The sequence below is a fragment of the Lepisma saccharinum genome, chromosome 9 (assembly GCF_977018435.1).
Source record: "Lepisma saccharinum chromosome 9, izLepSacc3.1, whole genome shotgun sequence".
Lineage (NCBI taxonomy): Eukaryota > Metazoa > Arthropoda > Insecta > Zygentoma > Lepismatidae > Lepisma > Lepisma saccharinum.
Genome location: NC_139237.1, coordinates 88,420,310 through 88,438,659, shown reverse-complemented (window position 1 = coordinate 88,438,659; position 18,350 = coordinate 88,420,310). Strand labels below are relative to the sequence as shown.

The 18,350-nt window shown below is 37.7% G+C and overlaps 2 protein-coding genes across 3 annotated transcripts in view; one reads left to right on the top strand and one right to left on the bottom strand.

The window, feature by feature from the left end:
* The window catches only part of galene (potassium two pore domain channel subfamily K member galene), a 111,279-nt gene that overhangs the window by 83,444 nt on the left and 9,485 nt on the right, over positions 1 to 18,350 (top strand). The gene's annotated exons all lie outside the window — the stretch shown is intronic.
* On the bottom strand, positions 7,588 to 17,446 carry LOC145992226 (uncharacterized). The gene is made up of 4 exons (XM_083128558.1): positions 17,313 to 17,446; positions 11,094 to 11,529; positions 10,183 to 10,404; positions 7,588 to 7,851 (listed from the first exon to the last, which is right to left on the bottom strand). Exons 1-4 carry the CDS (start codon positions 17,321 to 17,323, stop codon positions 7,672 to 7,674), a joined length of 849 nt encoding a protein of 282 aa, XP_082984684.1. The 5' UTR covers positions 17,324 to 17,446; the 3' UTR covers positions 7,588 to 7,671.

The window sequence follows — 18,350 nt, the reverse complement described above, 5'->3', positions numbered from 1 at the left end:
TCAACATATCATCCCCATATTTGCAAATTAGCAAAAAATTGGCACAAAAAGTGAAGTAAAATAAAGCAAATCAATCATTCAATCAATGTTTTTAAATTCTTAACGATGCAATTTTATGTTTATAATGATATAGTATTTGTAAATATATGTATGGTGCGGGGTGAAGACACGTAAATATCATCTTCTCTTTCACGTGATACATTCTGGACTGAATTTTGCAGACTAACGAGAACCTGGCGTCTAGACTCGCAGCCAGTGTAATCCTCCGTGAGACATATGGGCTGTCCCTGTATGTTTGTGATTGCTCTTTCATCAATATATTCTTCACTAGACCCGGAGTTTTATGTAATATCAAAGTACAAAATATGTACATAAATATGTAACAATAATTGATAAAATATGTACCTAAATATGTAGTATCAAAAGGATATGTAGTATGATAGAATATGTAATATTAATAATAATCGAGTATCCAAGCAATTTAAAAAAATCTGCTAAATATTTATTTTATTTGAACACATTCAACATAAGTTGTTCAAATTAAAATTTGTATAAAATTTATAAAGTCAAAAAAGCACAGCAACGTGTACATATTTAAGAAACCAGTTTTGTAAACTATTAATTACTTTTCACGTCACAAATTATTGTAGAATATGTAAATATGTAAGCGAGCTCTTTGTAATTTTCGAAACAAATTGTAAAAAGAAGCAACTACAGAAAGAGCAATCGAATGATAATACAAGGCCACTTTTGTACTTTTTTGTACAAGGGAAGATATTGTGTAACTCGCTACGTGCAGGAAAGTAGCTTTCTTGTCCACCGATGCCAAGTTTCTAGGTGCTTTGCCTAAACCTGAAAGTGAAACGAAAATATGTAACCAGAAAGGGGCGGGGGAAACTCCAGCACCTAACAGTCGCAGTAATTTCTTCTTGGTCTTCAGCCTGTCTTTCGACTTGGCAGTCAATTTTAGGTGACTATAAGCAATAAGCAATATCTATGCATCTCATTGATTACAAAATATGACATCACATGAGATACACATTTTCTTCATCATGTTTCAGAGATCGAAAATATAGGAAAAAGGATCAAGATAGAAAAAAAAAAAAATGCCGAGATATGTTGTTTCATGTAAAGTAAATTAGCAAATATGTAAAATATGTAGTATCCTGGCAAACGTGTGAAAATATGCAACATAAAACTTGTGTAAAATCATTTCAATTATATAATTCGTTGACCTTTTCTTGTTTAAGCTATGTATCTAGAAATGAATATATGTAAATATATACAAATTCGAGCTCTAGTCATCAGCAACATCTTCGCAATTAGTCAAAAGTAGCAGATACGCGAAGTAAAGTAAATCAAACCAATCAATAAATCAATGTTGAATATTGATTTTAGGTACGATACCCGTGTAATGTGACGGGTGCAGATGGTCTGAGTGCTGACCCAGCAACAATTTAAATTTTAATCAATCAATCAACCAAGTAGACCATGATGACTGCTGCTTGTCTGGCGCGCGTCGATTTGGTCCGTTTGATATGTCAGAAAAGTAAACCGTTGTGTTCTATAGGTTAATGTACGAATCTCTGAGCAGTTTGTTGTAATATATGCAGAAAGGATGTAAGTTTGGAGTGAGTGCAGGTTTACAGACTTCAGCCGCGTGGCGCTAGCTTTCATGGTAGATAAAGATAGTGGTCACGCCACAACAGCGCACAATGTATCGTATGCTATGTGAAATTTTCGAGTGTTATATGCACACTAGTAGCCACATGGCTGAAGTCTGTAAACCTTCACTCACCCAAAACTTACATCCTTTCTGAATATATTAGAACAAACTGCTCAGAGATACGTACATTAACCTATTAGAACACTATTAAGCCTTGTTTCCATGATATGAAAAACTCAATATGCTGACCAAGGCAGAAATTTATTTTATTATAAAACAAACTAAACGTAACGTTTCAAAATTCTAGCAAGGTCTTCTTCAGACTCTGCACCAAGTAGAAATGTAACAAGGTACAAAACAGGACGATATATATACACAAACATTACTCCCCTCCAGACTATTAGGAAGTTGTTCTGGAACATTCTAGCAGGTGGCTTTTCCTTGTCAACTGTACTGTCACCTGAAAGACTAAACTTTTTCTTCCATCTGGAATGTGGTTAAGACTCTTTATCTCACGCTCTTTTTCCTTCACTCTTCTTCCTTCTTCTCTCCTCTTTCTCTACTGTCCTTTCCACTCTTTCTAACACCTTCTTCCATTATCTGTTTATCTATAGTCCCCCATTCCATTTCATTGTGTTTTCTTCCCTTTTCTTCTCTATTTCCTTGGCCTCCTTCCATTTTCTCACTAGTATTCTCTTCTCCCTTCCTATCTGCTTAGCCTAATAGTCTGGAGGGGAGTAATGTTTGTGTATATATATCGTCCTGTTTTGTACCTTGTTACATTTGTACTTGGTGCAGAGTCTGAAGAAGACCTTGCTAGAAGGTTGAAACGTTACGTTTAGTTTATGTTTTATAATAAAATAAATTTCTGCCTTGGTCAGCATATTGAGTTTTACATTAACCTATTGTACACAACGGTTTACTTTTCTGACATCTCAAACGGATCACCCGGTATTTACAGGTAAGCTAACACCAGAACCAGCAAATTGAAAGGAACTAATTCTGGGAGTTTACGTGGTTTTGTTTAGACGTACTTCGTCTTTACAGTTTATGGAGAATAGTTGTTAGACGAGTCTTAAACAATGATTTTTACAATACGTTATGACAGACCTGTTTTAGTGAAGAAAACACGTTGTGATCGCTAGAAACCATTTTTCACATGATGATCCTAACGCACTTTTGTAGGCGTATCTCGTAGGCCTTATTACCACACATTACCATAAGCAGATGGCAAGTTTCGGCCCACAGACGGTGTGTTGCAGTCCCCGTGGCTATGAGGAGTTGACCCATCATGTAGTAATTAAGGACAGGGTCATTCAGTGTATTTCCATCAATCCCAAACCTTGACCTAGGTCTATAAATAGTAATATTATTACTGATACACATGGTTGTTAGTGCCATCTGGTTAGTCAGTAGTAGAGTACTGCAAGGGACCTCTTTCGCTCGCTCGTACTCGTTGGAGTCCCCCCACCCCCACGAGCGTATACAATGGAATATAAGTTTAATGTGACAATAATCGTATACTCATATATGTAAAATATCCGCCTTAGTAGTTTCAGCCAACAATCGTACTACTGTGCTTCGAGCGTATACCGCTCGTTTTGCCTGTTCGAGCGTTATTCGCTCGAGTGAAGAAGTTCTCGATTCCGTACGCTATCTAGCGTCGTCCGTGCGAACTACTTGGCTCTCGAGCGAAATCCTCTCGCTATGTAGCCTATAAAGGTCATGCATGTAGCCAAAAGTTTGTAAAATTTGTACCAAATCCATATTGATTCGGATAAGCTTGGCGGGACTGAATGTACAGCTTGAAGTACAATCCAGAGAAATGTCATCCACTGGGAATCGAACACGGGACTCCTTGTAGTAACCGTTGCTCTTTTCTTTCGTCTAATCATCCCCATGGTTAACATAAACAATAGAAAAGCGAGAAGTTACGCGACGAGAAAGAATGAGACGAATGTCACAATTATAAGGTTTACAAAATACAATAAAACATTAGACTATTTTCTAATTTAGCGAGATTTCCTGTGCTGATTGGGAGATGATTGAACATGGTAAAAGTAAAAAAGGGTAAAGTGCTCCCCTGTGCTTTGCACCAGCCATGAAGGCGTATAGGGGGTGTTGGGTTAGGGACCCACACTTTCTTGATCTCCGTCGAGCTGAGAGTGATGTGATCAGCACCACGCCCCTGGCTGCCATTACCGACCAGAGTCTCCTCCAGGTACCCACTGGGTGGGTGCCGGAGACGCTTGAACAGGTTGAAAAAAGTACCGGTTCTCCCCCGACGGGATCGAACCCGGGTCTCTCGGATGGTAGCCAGACGCCCTAACGACTGAGCTACCGCGGCTACCTTCGGACATGGACATTGTTATATTCCTATCTATTCATTTCTTATTTTTACAGAAGTTGAATCGTCCTACGACGCCATGGGTCCCGGGTTCGAATCCCGGCATGGATGTTGGGAGTGTCCATTCATGAATTTCATCATATCATCACTCATCCCCATCTTCGCAAATTAGCCAAAAGTGGCACAAAAAGCGAAGTAAAATAAAGCAAATCAACCAACCAAGCAACTGACCTATCAATCAATCGATCAATCATGCAACCAACTAATCAATCAATCAATAAACCAACCAATCAATCAATGTTTTATTTTATTTCCCTTTTCTGTCACTTTTGCCTAATCGTGAAGATGAGGATGATTGGTTGTAAGATGAAATGGATGAAGATACATTAAAACCAGGAGCGTATGTTCTAGGCCAGCTACGCTATCTGCGAAGCCTGAAGTCTAGAGAATAAAATCCAGGAGAGAAATCTATCAGAAATTGTATATAAAATTATTCATATCAGTGAGATGATCATGATCATGATTCTGGAGTTGGCAACCTGATTTCCTATGAGTTGGCAACCTGATTTCCTATGAGTTGGCAACCTGATTTCTTATGAGTTGGCAACCTGATTTCCTATGAGTTGGCAACCTGATTTCCTATGAGTTGGCAACCTGATTTCTTATGAGTTGGCAACCTGATTTTCTATGAGTTGGCAACCTGATTTTCTATGATTTGGCAACCTGATTTCCTATGAGTTGGTGAACTAATCTCTATTCATAGCCTAGGACCACGTGACGTAGTGTGAGAGCCCAGATCTTGGATTCAGTGTACGCCACTGATTAAAACAAATAGATAAGGACAACACAACTCAAGTCCCACAGAAGATTATAATGGCAACGAGTCCATACGCCAGAGCCTCGTTAGTCTGCCAAATGAATTCCAGAATGTACTACCTGGAAGGAAGGTTGGCATTTCTGTACCTTCCGAAAGGGTTAGCGGCTGGTAGGCTGTGATGGTCTGCACTGCAAATACTACACTTTCCATGTTCGTTTCGATAACCTACAGTGCGTTCATTTTGGCCCAGGGCCGAGATAGCTCGTGACTGCAGACTGCGAGGCATGGCTCAGATGCCGACATTTTCGATCTGTAACTTCTCGATTATTTTCCCGCACATATCTTTAGCATGCAGACAATTATATTTATCTTGCGTAACGATTTATTAGTAGGGAACGGATTTTAAGGTGTATCACCTTTCCAAAATTATTGCTGTTTTCATACCGGTCGTTTTAAATATGTAAAATGCCATATGAAAAATGAACACACTTTGTTGCACCTTTTTGCATCTTTTCGTGAGATTAGCACATTCATCCCCCTTTTAACCCCCTCTTTCGATACTTCTGTACCCTTTTCCTTCCATGTTTTGTTAAAAAATTGGACACAAAAATAAATGATTTTCACTCTTCTTGATCATCTAGATAAAATCCTATAGTCTCATTTTGTAGAGAAGAACGAGAGGTATAAAATAGTATAAATTTTACAATGTTTTCGTAAATAATGTTATTTATTTATTTAAGTATTTGATTTAACTGCAGAAAATCAGCGTACATGCCTAATACAGCAGTTTGTGATGTTATAACATATACACAATATTACAAACAAGAAAATAATAAAATGTGTACTACATGATAAAATGTGAGAAGACCAATTTCGTTAAAATAAAGAAAAATACAAATTTAAAAAGTACAATGTAATCACATATGTTAAAAACACGTTAAAAGTAAAATTATACATGTTATTATCATAATAAAAGGTTACTAGGCTCCAGTGGATTATTACAGTATTGGGATATAAGAAAATTAAAATACCTATTATGTCTAAAGTAAGAAGTGACAGAAATTGCAGAGCAGTTGTTTCGGAATACATTATGACGTACCTTTAGTGTAATTTCAGATATTAAATATGGTACATCATATTTCCATTAACTAATTTGGAAATGTAATTGTAATCGTTAATATGTCTTCTTTCCAAGAGACACAACACATTAACTTTGTCTAACAAATTATAATATTCATAATAAGACCTAAAAAGTCTGAATTTAAAATATAAAAATGAGACAAATCTGTTCTGTACATTTTCAAGCATGTCTTTCATACTATTGTTACATGCAAAATTCCAAGTTGTTGCACTCTATTCCAAAATAGGCCTTACATACACCGTGAATAACTGAATTAACAATAATAGATTGTTTGCGTTCAACCATTTGTTAATTAAGTGGCCGCTTTTCTTTCTAGCTTTTCTAGCAATTTCATATACATCAGAGGCGTCTCGTGAACGCATGCGATGCATGATGCGCATGCGTTAATTGTGGGAAAAAGGACAGCTTGCTCTGCGACGACATTAATGAGCATTTCTACATTCTAATTTTTCATATAGCCTAGTAGAAGTATTTATTTTACTCGAGAGCGCTCAACTAAGCTTATGTTACATTTCTTGGATCTGAAGTGAAAGAAAGTAATAATTCTTTTCCCACAATTGACGCATGCGTCACTTCAGATCCAAGAAATGTAATATAAGCTTAGTTGAGCGCTCTCGTGTAAAATAAATACTTCTCCTATATGAAGAAATTAGAATGTAGAAATGCTCATTAATGTCGTCGCAGAGCAAGTTGTCCTTTTTCCCACAATTGACGCATGCGCAGCATGCATCGCATGCGTTCACGAGACGCCTCTGATATACATGATCTTTAAGATCAAGCGTCATGTCTAAAACGACACCCAAATCTTTAATAACTTCAACTCTTTTAACTACACATAAGTCTAATTTATAATTATAACTGCACCACAGAATTTTCCTTGTACTTGCTACAGTGTTTTGATTTGATTGATTGATTTATTTTATTTTACTTCGCGTTTTGTGCCTCGAGGCTAATTTGCGAAGATGGGGATGAAATTGATGAATGGACATTCACAAACAACCAAGCCCGACCAGGATTCGAACCCAGGACCCTTGGCGTCGCAGCGCGATGTGCTAACCACTCGGCCACAGGGTCGGGCTGCTACAGTGTTGAATGCAGAATGTTAATGTAACTGGTTTAGACCTAAATAGAGGCATTTTATCAGCATCTTTTTTTGCATCTTTTTGAAAATATTTTCAGAACAGTTTTTTCCTTCTCCGACCATAATTTTGCACTTTAAAATCCATTCTATAGTTATAAGAGTTGTTCAAAATTTCATGAAAAGATGCCGGGAATGTGTGAATGCAGTTGACCACCATTTTGAACAACTTCTATAACACAGGTTAGTACTTGTTTTGCAATATACATATAATTGTCTGCAAGCTAAAGATATGTGCGGAAAAATAAACCGGACGTTATGGATACAAAATGTCGGAATGTGTGCCATGCCTCGCCGTCTGCAGTCACGCGCTATCTCGGCCCCAAGCCAAAATGAACGCACTGTATATACTTGGACATGATGCGGTTTAAATCATTGGGGTGGGGGCAAGGATAACTATTGGAAATAGAAGTGCTATGGCCACAAATCGTTGGAAACGAGTAGTATAGAGGAATTACTTTTAATAATAAAATTATAATTCTTAAGTCTCTGCAGTTTTTTTAATTTGATATAACAACACAACAACATACTCATAACAATATTATTTAACATATTAAAACTTTTAAACGGTTGCGGGTAGTTTTATAATCCCACAGGCTGCAACACTGCCGGAACTATCTGCCACAACAAAGCTTCCTCCTGCAACACTGTTTGCACTTGCTGGATCAAGAGAGACTTCTGTAGAGTTCAAAAGAATGTCGACATCCCCAATCTGCCCAACATTCAAGTTCCCTAGTATTATCTGTAAGATGAGAGAAGAAGCTTATTACCAAAATTGCATTGTCGGAATGGTGCTTGCTGTAGCTGTAGCTATACAGGGTGATTCAGTAATAAGAATTGCCATGGCGTTAATAAACATACACCAAACAGTTATGAGTAGTAGTTTAGAAGAAAGCCTTTTATTTATGTAAAATAAGGTATTCTTGTAAATGTATCACCGACCTCTGTGCTGAAGTGATCAGCACAGCGCGCTACGACGACCGGGTTTGAATCCAGGCCTGGGTATTCTTTGTGAGTGTCCCTTCATGAATTTCATCATATTATCCTCATCTTCGGGATTAGCCAAAAGTGGCAGTTAATAAACCAAATCAATCGATGTAAGTGTATCCATGAAATATTTCAACATGCATTCTGCACATGAATCATTTGTTTGAATTGTTGTTTTGAGGTTACTTTATGCACAGTTAAGCTAATCGAGACTGGACCTACAGTTTAAAGTGGGACCCTGTGCAATGCGCCTCCACTGGGTATCGAATGCGCGGGACCCTTTGCTATCGAGGAGGCACTATTCTGCACATGAAAACGGTCATATGTATGCAAATTCAATAAGAAGATATGCTGAAATCCCACCTATGGATATCGTCAGTGGCGGCGATTGGGTTCCGAAACCGGGGGGCCAAGGACAGTATATTTCCCTTTGTAGATAAGGTTTAGCATAGTGCGGGGGCAATAGTGGCGAAAAGTGGGATGGCAATTGCCCTCCCCACTCCTCCCCGCCACTGATCGTCAATGCTGCTTCAACTTGTTTACACTAGAGAAAATTGATTTCCATAAAGCTTTCGATTCAGTGTGTTTTGTTGAATGCCATACGATCAACATGCCATTGAACCCAATAGGATAGCAGAGACAATGTCCGTACACTTTTTACTTCGCACTAACGTTACGCAGATATTAAAACAACCTAACACCTTTTTAACGAACATGTCACGTTTGTTTACAGCCTGTGATAGTAGCATTCATGATCTTAAACTCGTTGGTAAATAAAAGTGAGAAGGCACAAGGTTGCATCTACTCTTGCGTTAAAGGGGATTCATTGCTTCCATTCTACACGTTCCTTTCATGCATGAATGTGTTTTGGGAAGAGTTATTGTTTTTGTTGATCTCTATATTGCTTCCGGAAAGTGAACAAGGTCGGTTGTTCTCAAGGTGAGGTCGCATCGATCGCTCCAATGAAACACGCCACTCTACATTGGAGGTCTGCGAGTTGCATTCATCTTTGTTTACTTATTATTAATTCTTCAGTTGTTGATAATTCAGCGGGAGAGGTTTAGCTTATCCTGTTCTCACAGGAGAAGCCGAAGACAGGGTAACATTACATAAAGATTGAATTTGATTTTTTAAATTTATTGTCGCTTTTCTGTCACTTTTGGCTAATCGCAACGAGGATAATGAGTGGTGATATTATGAAATTGATGAAGGTACACTCACATAGAACAACCAAACCTAGGTCGGGACCTCTGGTGTCGTAGCGGCTTTGCATACTCATACAACGATCACTATTCCATAGGCTACCGAATCAAACCAAATAGATATATTCACTTCATATTCATTTTTTATCAGCAACATAGAAAAAATTGTACATAAGTAATGCTTTTGTGAAACTGATCTTTTTACCTTGGTACTTTTTTGGCTTGTTTTATTTTTGTTTATTTTATGTTATCCGTTCTTTTGTTTTTAATCTTAGTCTATTGTTTTACTGTTGTTTCTTTCTGGTTTAAAATGGCTTCTGCTGTATTGGAAATTTCAATAAATAAATAAATAAATAAATCCGCCAAAGGCCTATTACATAAAGAGAAGTTTGCTTGTTTGTTTGAATTTCTTTCTAACTCCATGCACAGAAAAGCTAATCGGGACTAGACGTGCAGTGGGATCCGAACCACTGTGAAAAGAAAATTTAGTGGCATTTGCTACATATGTTAATTTTACGCATTTTTTGGTAACTCGAAAACAAATGTGGATGATTACTAAAATAATTTAGTTCCGATGATTGTTTGTCATTTATTTCTAAAATTTTTATTCTTGCAAACAAACTTTCTTCCTCTGTGTAACACTGAAATACTTTGAACATTGAAAAGACATGTTAAGGCTTAAATTTCAGTAATTAGTACGAATTAAGTACGTCATTTTTACTATAATCTCTGAAAAGAGGGAAATGTTAATCGCGATATTCTTGAATTGCCGCGAGCACCATCTATGAAAAAGCCTGAAATCTTTTCAGCACTGATATTGTTCTATATTATGCCTTTCTGGAAGTTAAGAACCTGTGTACACACAATATTCAGAGTATACTTACGCTGCCTGCACTGCACGATCCTTCTCTGTTAACACTCAAGACATTCTGACCTGGGGTAAGGTTCGACACGCTTCCTGAGATCTTGACAGGGTCCGTGGTTCCTATCTGGATCAGTCTAAGACCCCCAACAATGGTTCCTCTGGTTGTGGAAAGAAGATTGGCATGGGCCGTCCTGAATGTTGTCCTAGACGAACCTGGCTGTACACTTCGCTTGGCTCTTTTCTGTAAGGAAAGAGAATAACTCGTAGCATATCCGATCACAGTATAATTTTGTCACGTATTCTATAAGAATGTAGTTGTTAGTTATTTTTTATTTGTTGTAATAATAATAATAATAATAATAATACAGATTAAGACTTATGTACCAGAAACATGTGTAAAACACATGCATGTCTTCATATATTTATGTTATTACAATTAATGACCATTGTGCGTAATTTGTTCGCAAGAAAATTTACAACAGGAAGTAATTGTGTTTATATATTTGTAGTGGCATGTTCTAAGCACATTTTTCATGCATTAGAAATCGCGAAATGACGTGAATTTTGCTTAAGAAACGAAAAATACCGCGAGTATTCAACATTTCTTGTATTCTAGGCTTAAAATATAAAATGTACCATATTTACATGCGTGTTGTAGCTACATGAAATAATTTCAGCAGCTACATGAAACCGCGTTAAAATGGATGTTTCTCACGATTTTTCACCTTTTATCGGGACGTTTTACATCACCGAGCAAAGCGGCTTGGTTCTGGCGGGAGATCGAGTGCGCACTTACCGTCACACGGAAGCCGTAACATCGGTACTTTCTCAAAAGTCATGAATCATAAACAGTGTGACTTATAAATGAAAATACTAGTTTAAAAGCACAATGAAGGTATTATGAATCAAGGTATCTTAGTAATAACTTACCGGAAGTCCATAAAGCGACGCCAACAGCTCGTCTGCCCCATTTGGCTTGCTTCCTAACACGTCATTGAGACCTTTCCCTCCTAAAAGTGCTTCCAGTCCTTTTCCTTCGGGTTTGGCGGGCTCTGGAGCAGGTTCAGGTGCGACTGGAGCGTTACCCAACCCCTCTCCCCCTTCAAGGCGACTTCTCAGGTAACTTTCCAGGTATCCGCTGGAAATCAGGTGGAGAAGGAATTCCAGCTTTCTTGATTTGTGTTCCTCAGACGAGCTACTATCGCTTGAGCTTGAGCTTTCGCTGCTTATGCTCGAAATGCTCTCGCTTGAGCTGCTTGAACTGCTTGAACTGCTTGAGCTACTTGAGCTACTTGAGCTGGAACTGCTTCCACTGCTCACTAAGGAAGCACATAAGCATAGTGCCAGAAGAAATGGAGCGAGACTTCTGAAAGAAAAGAAAATTCAAACTTAACAGACTAGAAATCTAGGGTGTTCGGGAAGAGATACAAGTCACAAACTGAGATTTTCGGTCGCTTTTATTTAATTCTCACTGAATCAGTTAAAGAAAATCTTATGAGTATAATTTTATATTCGGTATGTGCAAAGATTCCAAACAGTGTTGATCCAGCATGTCTGTAATGTTTGCTATTAAAAGTGGAATAAAATAATAGACATACGTAACTGTCTACAGTAAAACTGTATTTTTTGACACAAGTGCTTTTTATCAAGAAACGTACCACATAACCAGTTGGTGGTAGGTAACGCTGTGAATCAAGGAGTCCCTGGTTGGATCTCCGTCAGAGGCATATTGGGCTGTGGTTGGGGTTTCAGCAGTATGCGATTTAACGCGGTGGATGCCAGGGGGTTCCCCCCCCCACACAAAATATCTTATCCCCGGCATAACAAAATTATTTTTTTCCTTGCCAGGGATGTTTTCATCCCTCTTCAAGAAAATGGAATTCAAAACATATAGAATACCATTTCTTATGAAAAAACTATGGTACGCACACAGTTAAAAAATCATTCGTGTCTAGTTGTCAAAGTTATAACGGCCTTGTGAGTGATCTGTGATTTCAGAAGTATGTGAACTCGTGGTTGACGACCAACCTGTGTGTAATACTCTTGGGGTAATAGAACGAAAGTTAATAAGGTGAATGTTCGTTGTTGTGGACATTGAAGATGTTATGAAATGTAAGTTTGTTGATAATTGTGTCTTTTATATTTCAAATATTGGAGTTGAACATATTGATTCTTTCTTGTGTACAAGTGATTTGATTTTCCTGAAGGTGGAAGATTAAAATATCATCCGTATTTGAAGTTTATTATTTGGAAACTTCGTTGCTGTGATCAGCCAATGATAGCAACTGAACTAATAAATGTTTTCTCACACGCATAATGACATTGCAAATTGAATCGGTGTTTCTCTTTGTTGAGAAGTCCGATTGAGAAGAGAAACAAAATTATTAGAACTATACATAGTCCGGTTGGGTGCGTGTCAAAGATTTCCTGCCTGTATGCAGCGTTATGTATTATAGAAGGGCACCATTTCGCAACGATCAACCTTACCGAGCCGAGACAACAGCAGGCTGTTTTCCACTTGGCATAGTGTTGATATTTTACATGTATTAAATGTTCACAAGAAACTTGTAGGTTAGGTGGACTAAGTCTGAACTTGGTAATAGAAATATGGTCAAGTTTTCGGTGACATTAGTTCGATAGCTCTTTTTGTGTACGAGTTTGTTTTTTTTAGAATGTAAATATACTGTTTCTGAATTACGTTTATCACAAGATTTAATGATCTAGGTTAGAAATAATATTGTAAGCTATTTAGAACCGCAAGACAATTCGCGATTAAAATTATCCGACATGCCATCTGGTGAGATTTTCAGGAACCACTCCACGTAGGACACCTCGCTGCACTTCGCCGTGTTGAAGCCGTTCAAAGCATGGGGAACATTCGAAAAGTAGCGGATACTGTTCAGTTTTTTACACTAAATCGTTTTGTGGTTCAATACAAGTGAAAAGCTTACATGTGTTTTCCACCCCGTGGAATCAACAAAATGAAATGTTTAAATAAATCAGAGAAAACAACTGATTGACAAGATTGGCATAACTGAAATGCGGCAAGGAAATTACGAAGAATGTACGAGTCTGTTTACTCTATTTTCCGAAATAATATTTCGGAAAGATGATTTTATTGCCATGAAAATAAGTTTTAAATTGTTCTTTATGAATATAACATTTTTTTCGAAAACAATGTATTATGTATGTAATTTGGAACAGGTGCAAGTCGATTAAGTGCAAAGATGAAAATAGTTTGAGAATTAATTAATGTCCGTAATCATAAAGGTAAGTCAGAAAAACATAATTGACATTCTAATGTTGCTGTTTCATTCAGTATGTTAATTTTCAGTGAAGACTGAAAATAACCTCAATGAAATTGTTGTTATTGTTATTATTATCATCATTATCCGGTGTTGTTATTAAAGCAGCCTGCCTCTTTGGGGAAAAAACTGCAACAGCATGTTTTCATTTATTTCCCCCCAAGCTTTGCAATACAGGTGAATTGCTTTATTTTCAAATCATTTCTGAGAGCCCCAGTTAGGCAGTTACAACCGAGGTGCAGTGCAGATGAAACAGCACCGCTTTGAAAAACCAGTGCGTATACATTAGTTTCGTTATAACTCCATTAAGCCTTGTTTCCATGATTATGAAAAACTAAATATGCTGACCAAGGCAGTAATTTATTTTATTATAAAACATAAACTAACGTAACGTTTCAACCTTCTAGCAAGGTCTTCTTCAGACTCTGTATCAAGTACAAAAGTAACCAGAAGGAAAAGGGAAAACAAGGAAAAGTAGATAATTTGAGTCAAAAAGAAAGGGAAGGGATGAAGAAAATCAAAACAAGAAATGATGTGGTGATAGAGCAGGCAGATAAAGGTGGAGCAATTGTGGTGATGGAAAGAGAATGGTACGAGAGGAAGTTTGAAGACCTAAAAGAAAATGGACATGAGGAGATTTGTGGAACAGGTGAAGAACAAACTATAAAAGAAAGAATCATTAAAGACTGTAGGAGGAGTGGATTCAAGAAATGCATAAAGGAGACAGGAAGACTACCAAGTTTGAAAGGCTTTCCAAAGATACACAAAGAGGAGATAAAGTTAAGACCAGTAATGAACTGCAGAAACAATATTTTGGAACCCTTAGAAAAGAAATTAAAGAAAGTTATTGAAGTGTTAGTAACACAGCAAGAAAGCAGAGCAGTTAAGAACAGTGAACAAGTAGTAGACCTCATAAAAGGACTTAAGTTAAATGAGATGAAGACGACAATGTTTAGCTTAGACGTGAAAAGTATGTTCCCGAGCATCAAGAGGGGACACGTTTTGGACATTATTAAAAAGAGAATGGGACAAGAAATTATAGGAGAATGGGATAGTGAAAGGGTAGTGAAGGCGCTGGAAACCATTTGGAATAACGGTTACAGTATAATGGGAGATAAAATAATGTTAATGAGTGAAGGACTAAATATAGGTTCCAGTCTAAGCCCAGCATTGGCTGAATTGGTTATGAATGAATGGGAAAAGAAAGTGATAGAAAAGGGAGGTGACAAAATGGTTCTGTTTTGCAGATATGTGGACGACTGTTTTGGCATTTGGAAGGGAACGAAGAGGCAGCTTGACATTTTTGCCAAAGAAATTCAAGATGAAGAAAGAGGGATATTATTGGAACTTGAAATAGAAGAAGAAGACAAGTTAAGCTATCTAGATATATTGATGAAAAGGGAAAGAGGACAAGAAATTGAAACCGCTTGGCATCAGAAGAAGTGTGCAGCAGGGGTATTCTGCCACAAAAGAAGTGATGTAAGTGAGGTGACAAAAATAAATTTTATAAAGAATATGGAGGACAGAATCAAGAAAATATGCATGAAAGAATGTGAAAAAGAAGGCAAAATAAATAGCCTATGGAAACAGCTGGAAAAGAATGGCTATGAGAAGCAGGATAGACTGGACATAAACAGAAGAAGTAAGAAAACGGGCAGGGGAGAATTAGAAGAGAAAGAAAAAGAGGAGAGAAGGTTTGGAATAAGGAGTATGGGGAAGACCACAGAAAAGACATGCAAAGTGCTTAGAAAAGCAGGAATTAAAACTTACAGGAAGGGAGGGAGAAGCATCTTAGGAATAGCGAGGAATGCTAACAAGAAAAAGGAAAACAGAGAAGAGGAAGAAGAAGGGATTATCTACGAAGTAAAATGTAAAGAATGTCAGAGTGTGTACATAGGAGAAACGAAAAAAAGGCTGAAAGACAGGTTGAAACAACATAGGGATGATGTACGACTTAAGAGAGAGAGAAATGCAATATTTAAACACACGAGAGAAACAGGACATGACATAGAGTGGGATGAGGCTAAGCAGATAGGAAGGGAGAAGAGAATGCTAGTGAGAAAATGGAAGGAAGCCAAGGAAATAGAGAAGAAAGGCGAAGAAGACACAATGAACTGGAATGGGGGACTGAAGTTAAACAAAGAATGGAAGAAGATGTTGGAAAGAGTGGAAAGGACAAGAGAAAAAGAGGAGAGGAAAAGGAAGAAAAATGAAGGGAAAAGAGCGTGAGATTAAAAAGTCCAACCACATTCTATATGGAAGTAATTGTGTTTAGCCTTTTAGGTGAAAGTAAGGTTGGAAAGTGAAAGTCATCTGCTAGAAAGTTCCTAACAACTTTCTAAATAGTCTGGAGGGAGTAATGTTTGTGTATATATATTACCCTTCTCGTTGTATCTGGTTACTTTTGTACTTGATACAGAGTCTGAAGAAGACCTTGCTAGAAGGTTGAAACGTTACGTTAGTTTATGTTTTATAATAAAATAAATTACTGCCTTGGTCAGCATATTTAGTTTTTCATTAGTTTCGTGTGCGTTTTCCGTTTTTATTATCATAATTAAATGCTTCGCTCTCAGCACAGCTTCACCTTCGTTATAGTTCCTGGAATTCACATCGCATTCGCAATATTTAAATATAACGCGTAATTTAAACGTTCCTTCCATACCAGCAATGACAATACGCTGCTATCACGTACTACTACTGAATGTAAACAAAGATCTATCCTACGTAGAGCGGCCATATTGGAAGCAACACTAGCGCTCAGGTGGTAATTTTAATCGCGAATAGTTTACTTTACTGACTGGTGACGAGACGAAATCACAAATACGCCACTGATATGGCACCCGCCCCCCAAAAAACAACAATAAGCTTAATTCGCTCACTGGGTTTTAGTATAAACTGTAGGTCCAGTTCCAATTAGTCTGTTTGGCAAAAAGTGGTCTTTAACTTTGAATTATGACCAGATAATCTCGATATCACATTTCTACCTCATCTCGATCAGTTGAAAAGAAGTTCACGAAGAAGCAAACAAAGGAACATAGTGCTCATGTCGGGATTTTAGGATTGAGATAGCCAAGCACTCAACGCCTGCATCTTTACCCAAAAACCCCCACTAACAACAGTGGAAGCGTACACCTTATAGATATACAAAATTGCACCTTTTTTGCTAGGTTTGAATATTCCACAGCTCTCAACAAACGATTGGTACTATTCAGGGTGATCGTGATTTTTGTGTTATTTTATGTCACTTTTTGGCTAATCGTGACGATGAGGATGAGTAGTGATTAGAAGTAATTGATGAAGGGACACTCACAAATAACACCCAGGCTGGGATTCGAACCTGGAAAGCAGTTGCGAACAGTTCTGTCTAGGGGTGTGTGGTCATCTTGCATTATTTTTTTTTCTTGGTCAAAATGCAGCATGTGAAAAGAAAGATAATGCGATATGTATGCATGCACATATACTTGAAATACGAAGGAGTCAGTGAGTGTATTTGAGTGTTCGATACTGCGGGTAACTCAACTCAGCCACTTAACCTACCTGTAACCTGACAGTGATTAATACACACACCCCTAACACCCCCCAAAATTTGTTTAACACCCCATTAAATATTAACAAAGGCCTGATTTATGGTAATTTTGCCCTTACGCACACTAAGTACGAGCTCACACACTCCCCAAAATGGAAACCGCTTTAAACTGATGAATTAATTGACACACAAAGAAACTTCCATAACTGATTTTAGATAAAAACACAAACTCTATCTATACCTTCACGATAATCTCGCTACCTTAACCATTACACCATAGATTTCTCACGAGCCTTTGAAGTTGTGAACCAATCTTACCTTAGCATCATGATCTCAGTTACAAGTTTCTGAACACTGAATTGAGTGGACGAGGTTCTTATTCTTCGCTCTTATATGCTTCATCAGAAACTTTACATAACTCAGTTATTTTCCACCTTTAAACCGGACATACCTTCTTCCCATAGCAACGACTGTATGAGTGGCGCGCTGTAAAAATAACAGCAAACACGATTGTGAAGATTTGCGTCCTAAAACGTTGTATAAGATGGGCGAATATTCTGTGAGCCGGAGCTACCATATATATTCCCTTGTTTGCTCAAGAGATTTTCTTTGCATATTTCTGTGCAAATTCAAGGTCTCTCCCTTGAACTTGTAGATGACAAATATCCATATTTTTAGTAACAAGTTGTTGGAATTCTTTTAACCTTCACTCCAGCTCATACCACGCGGGAGGTGAACTAACTATTCTTTTCATCTCGGGTTTAAGGGGATCGTGACGGGAAAGGATAGGAAAAGAACTGGAGTATATCGAACCAGATACTATGTTCGAGTTACCTGGGATCCGGCCATTATGGACATATGCATGGCAACCGGTGTTCAAAATTGGAGATGTCGAGTCGCAAGATGCGACTAGAATTTTTGTTTTTGTTTTGTGTTTCAAGTCTACTTTATGCACAGATAGGCTGATCGGGACTGGACCTAGAGTTTAAAGCGGGATCCGAACCACTATGCATCTCAACCGGGTAGAATGTTTGTCTAGCGTAAATTTTAAGTCGCAATTTTTGGCGACTAAACAGCGCCTGCGTTCGGACACAGCGTTTGTTGTTTTGTAGCATTCATAACTGGAGTCCGAACAAAAAAACAACAACACCATCTCACACTTAATGTGAATTCCCAAACAAATTACATTTTACCCTATCTCTAAAAAAAACTTTATTCTAGATCATCCACCTTATTTTACTTAATTTCATGAACCCAATAAATGTCACTTACAGACGCAACCATTTACAGTAATTTGTATGATGTCTTATTCATTAAACGGAACATCAATTCCTTATTTACGAATAACCTAAATAA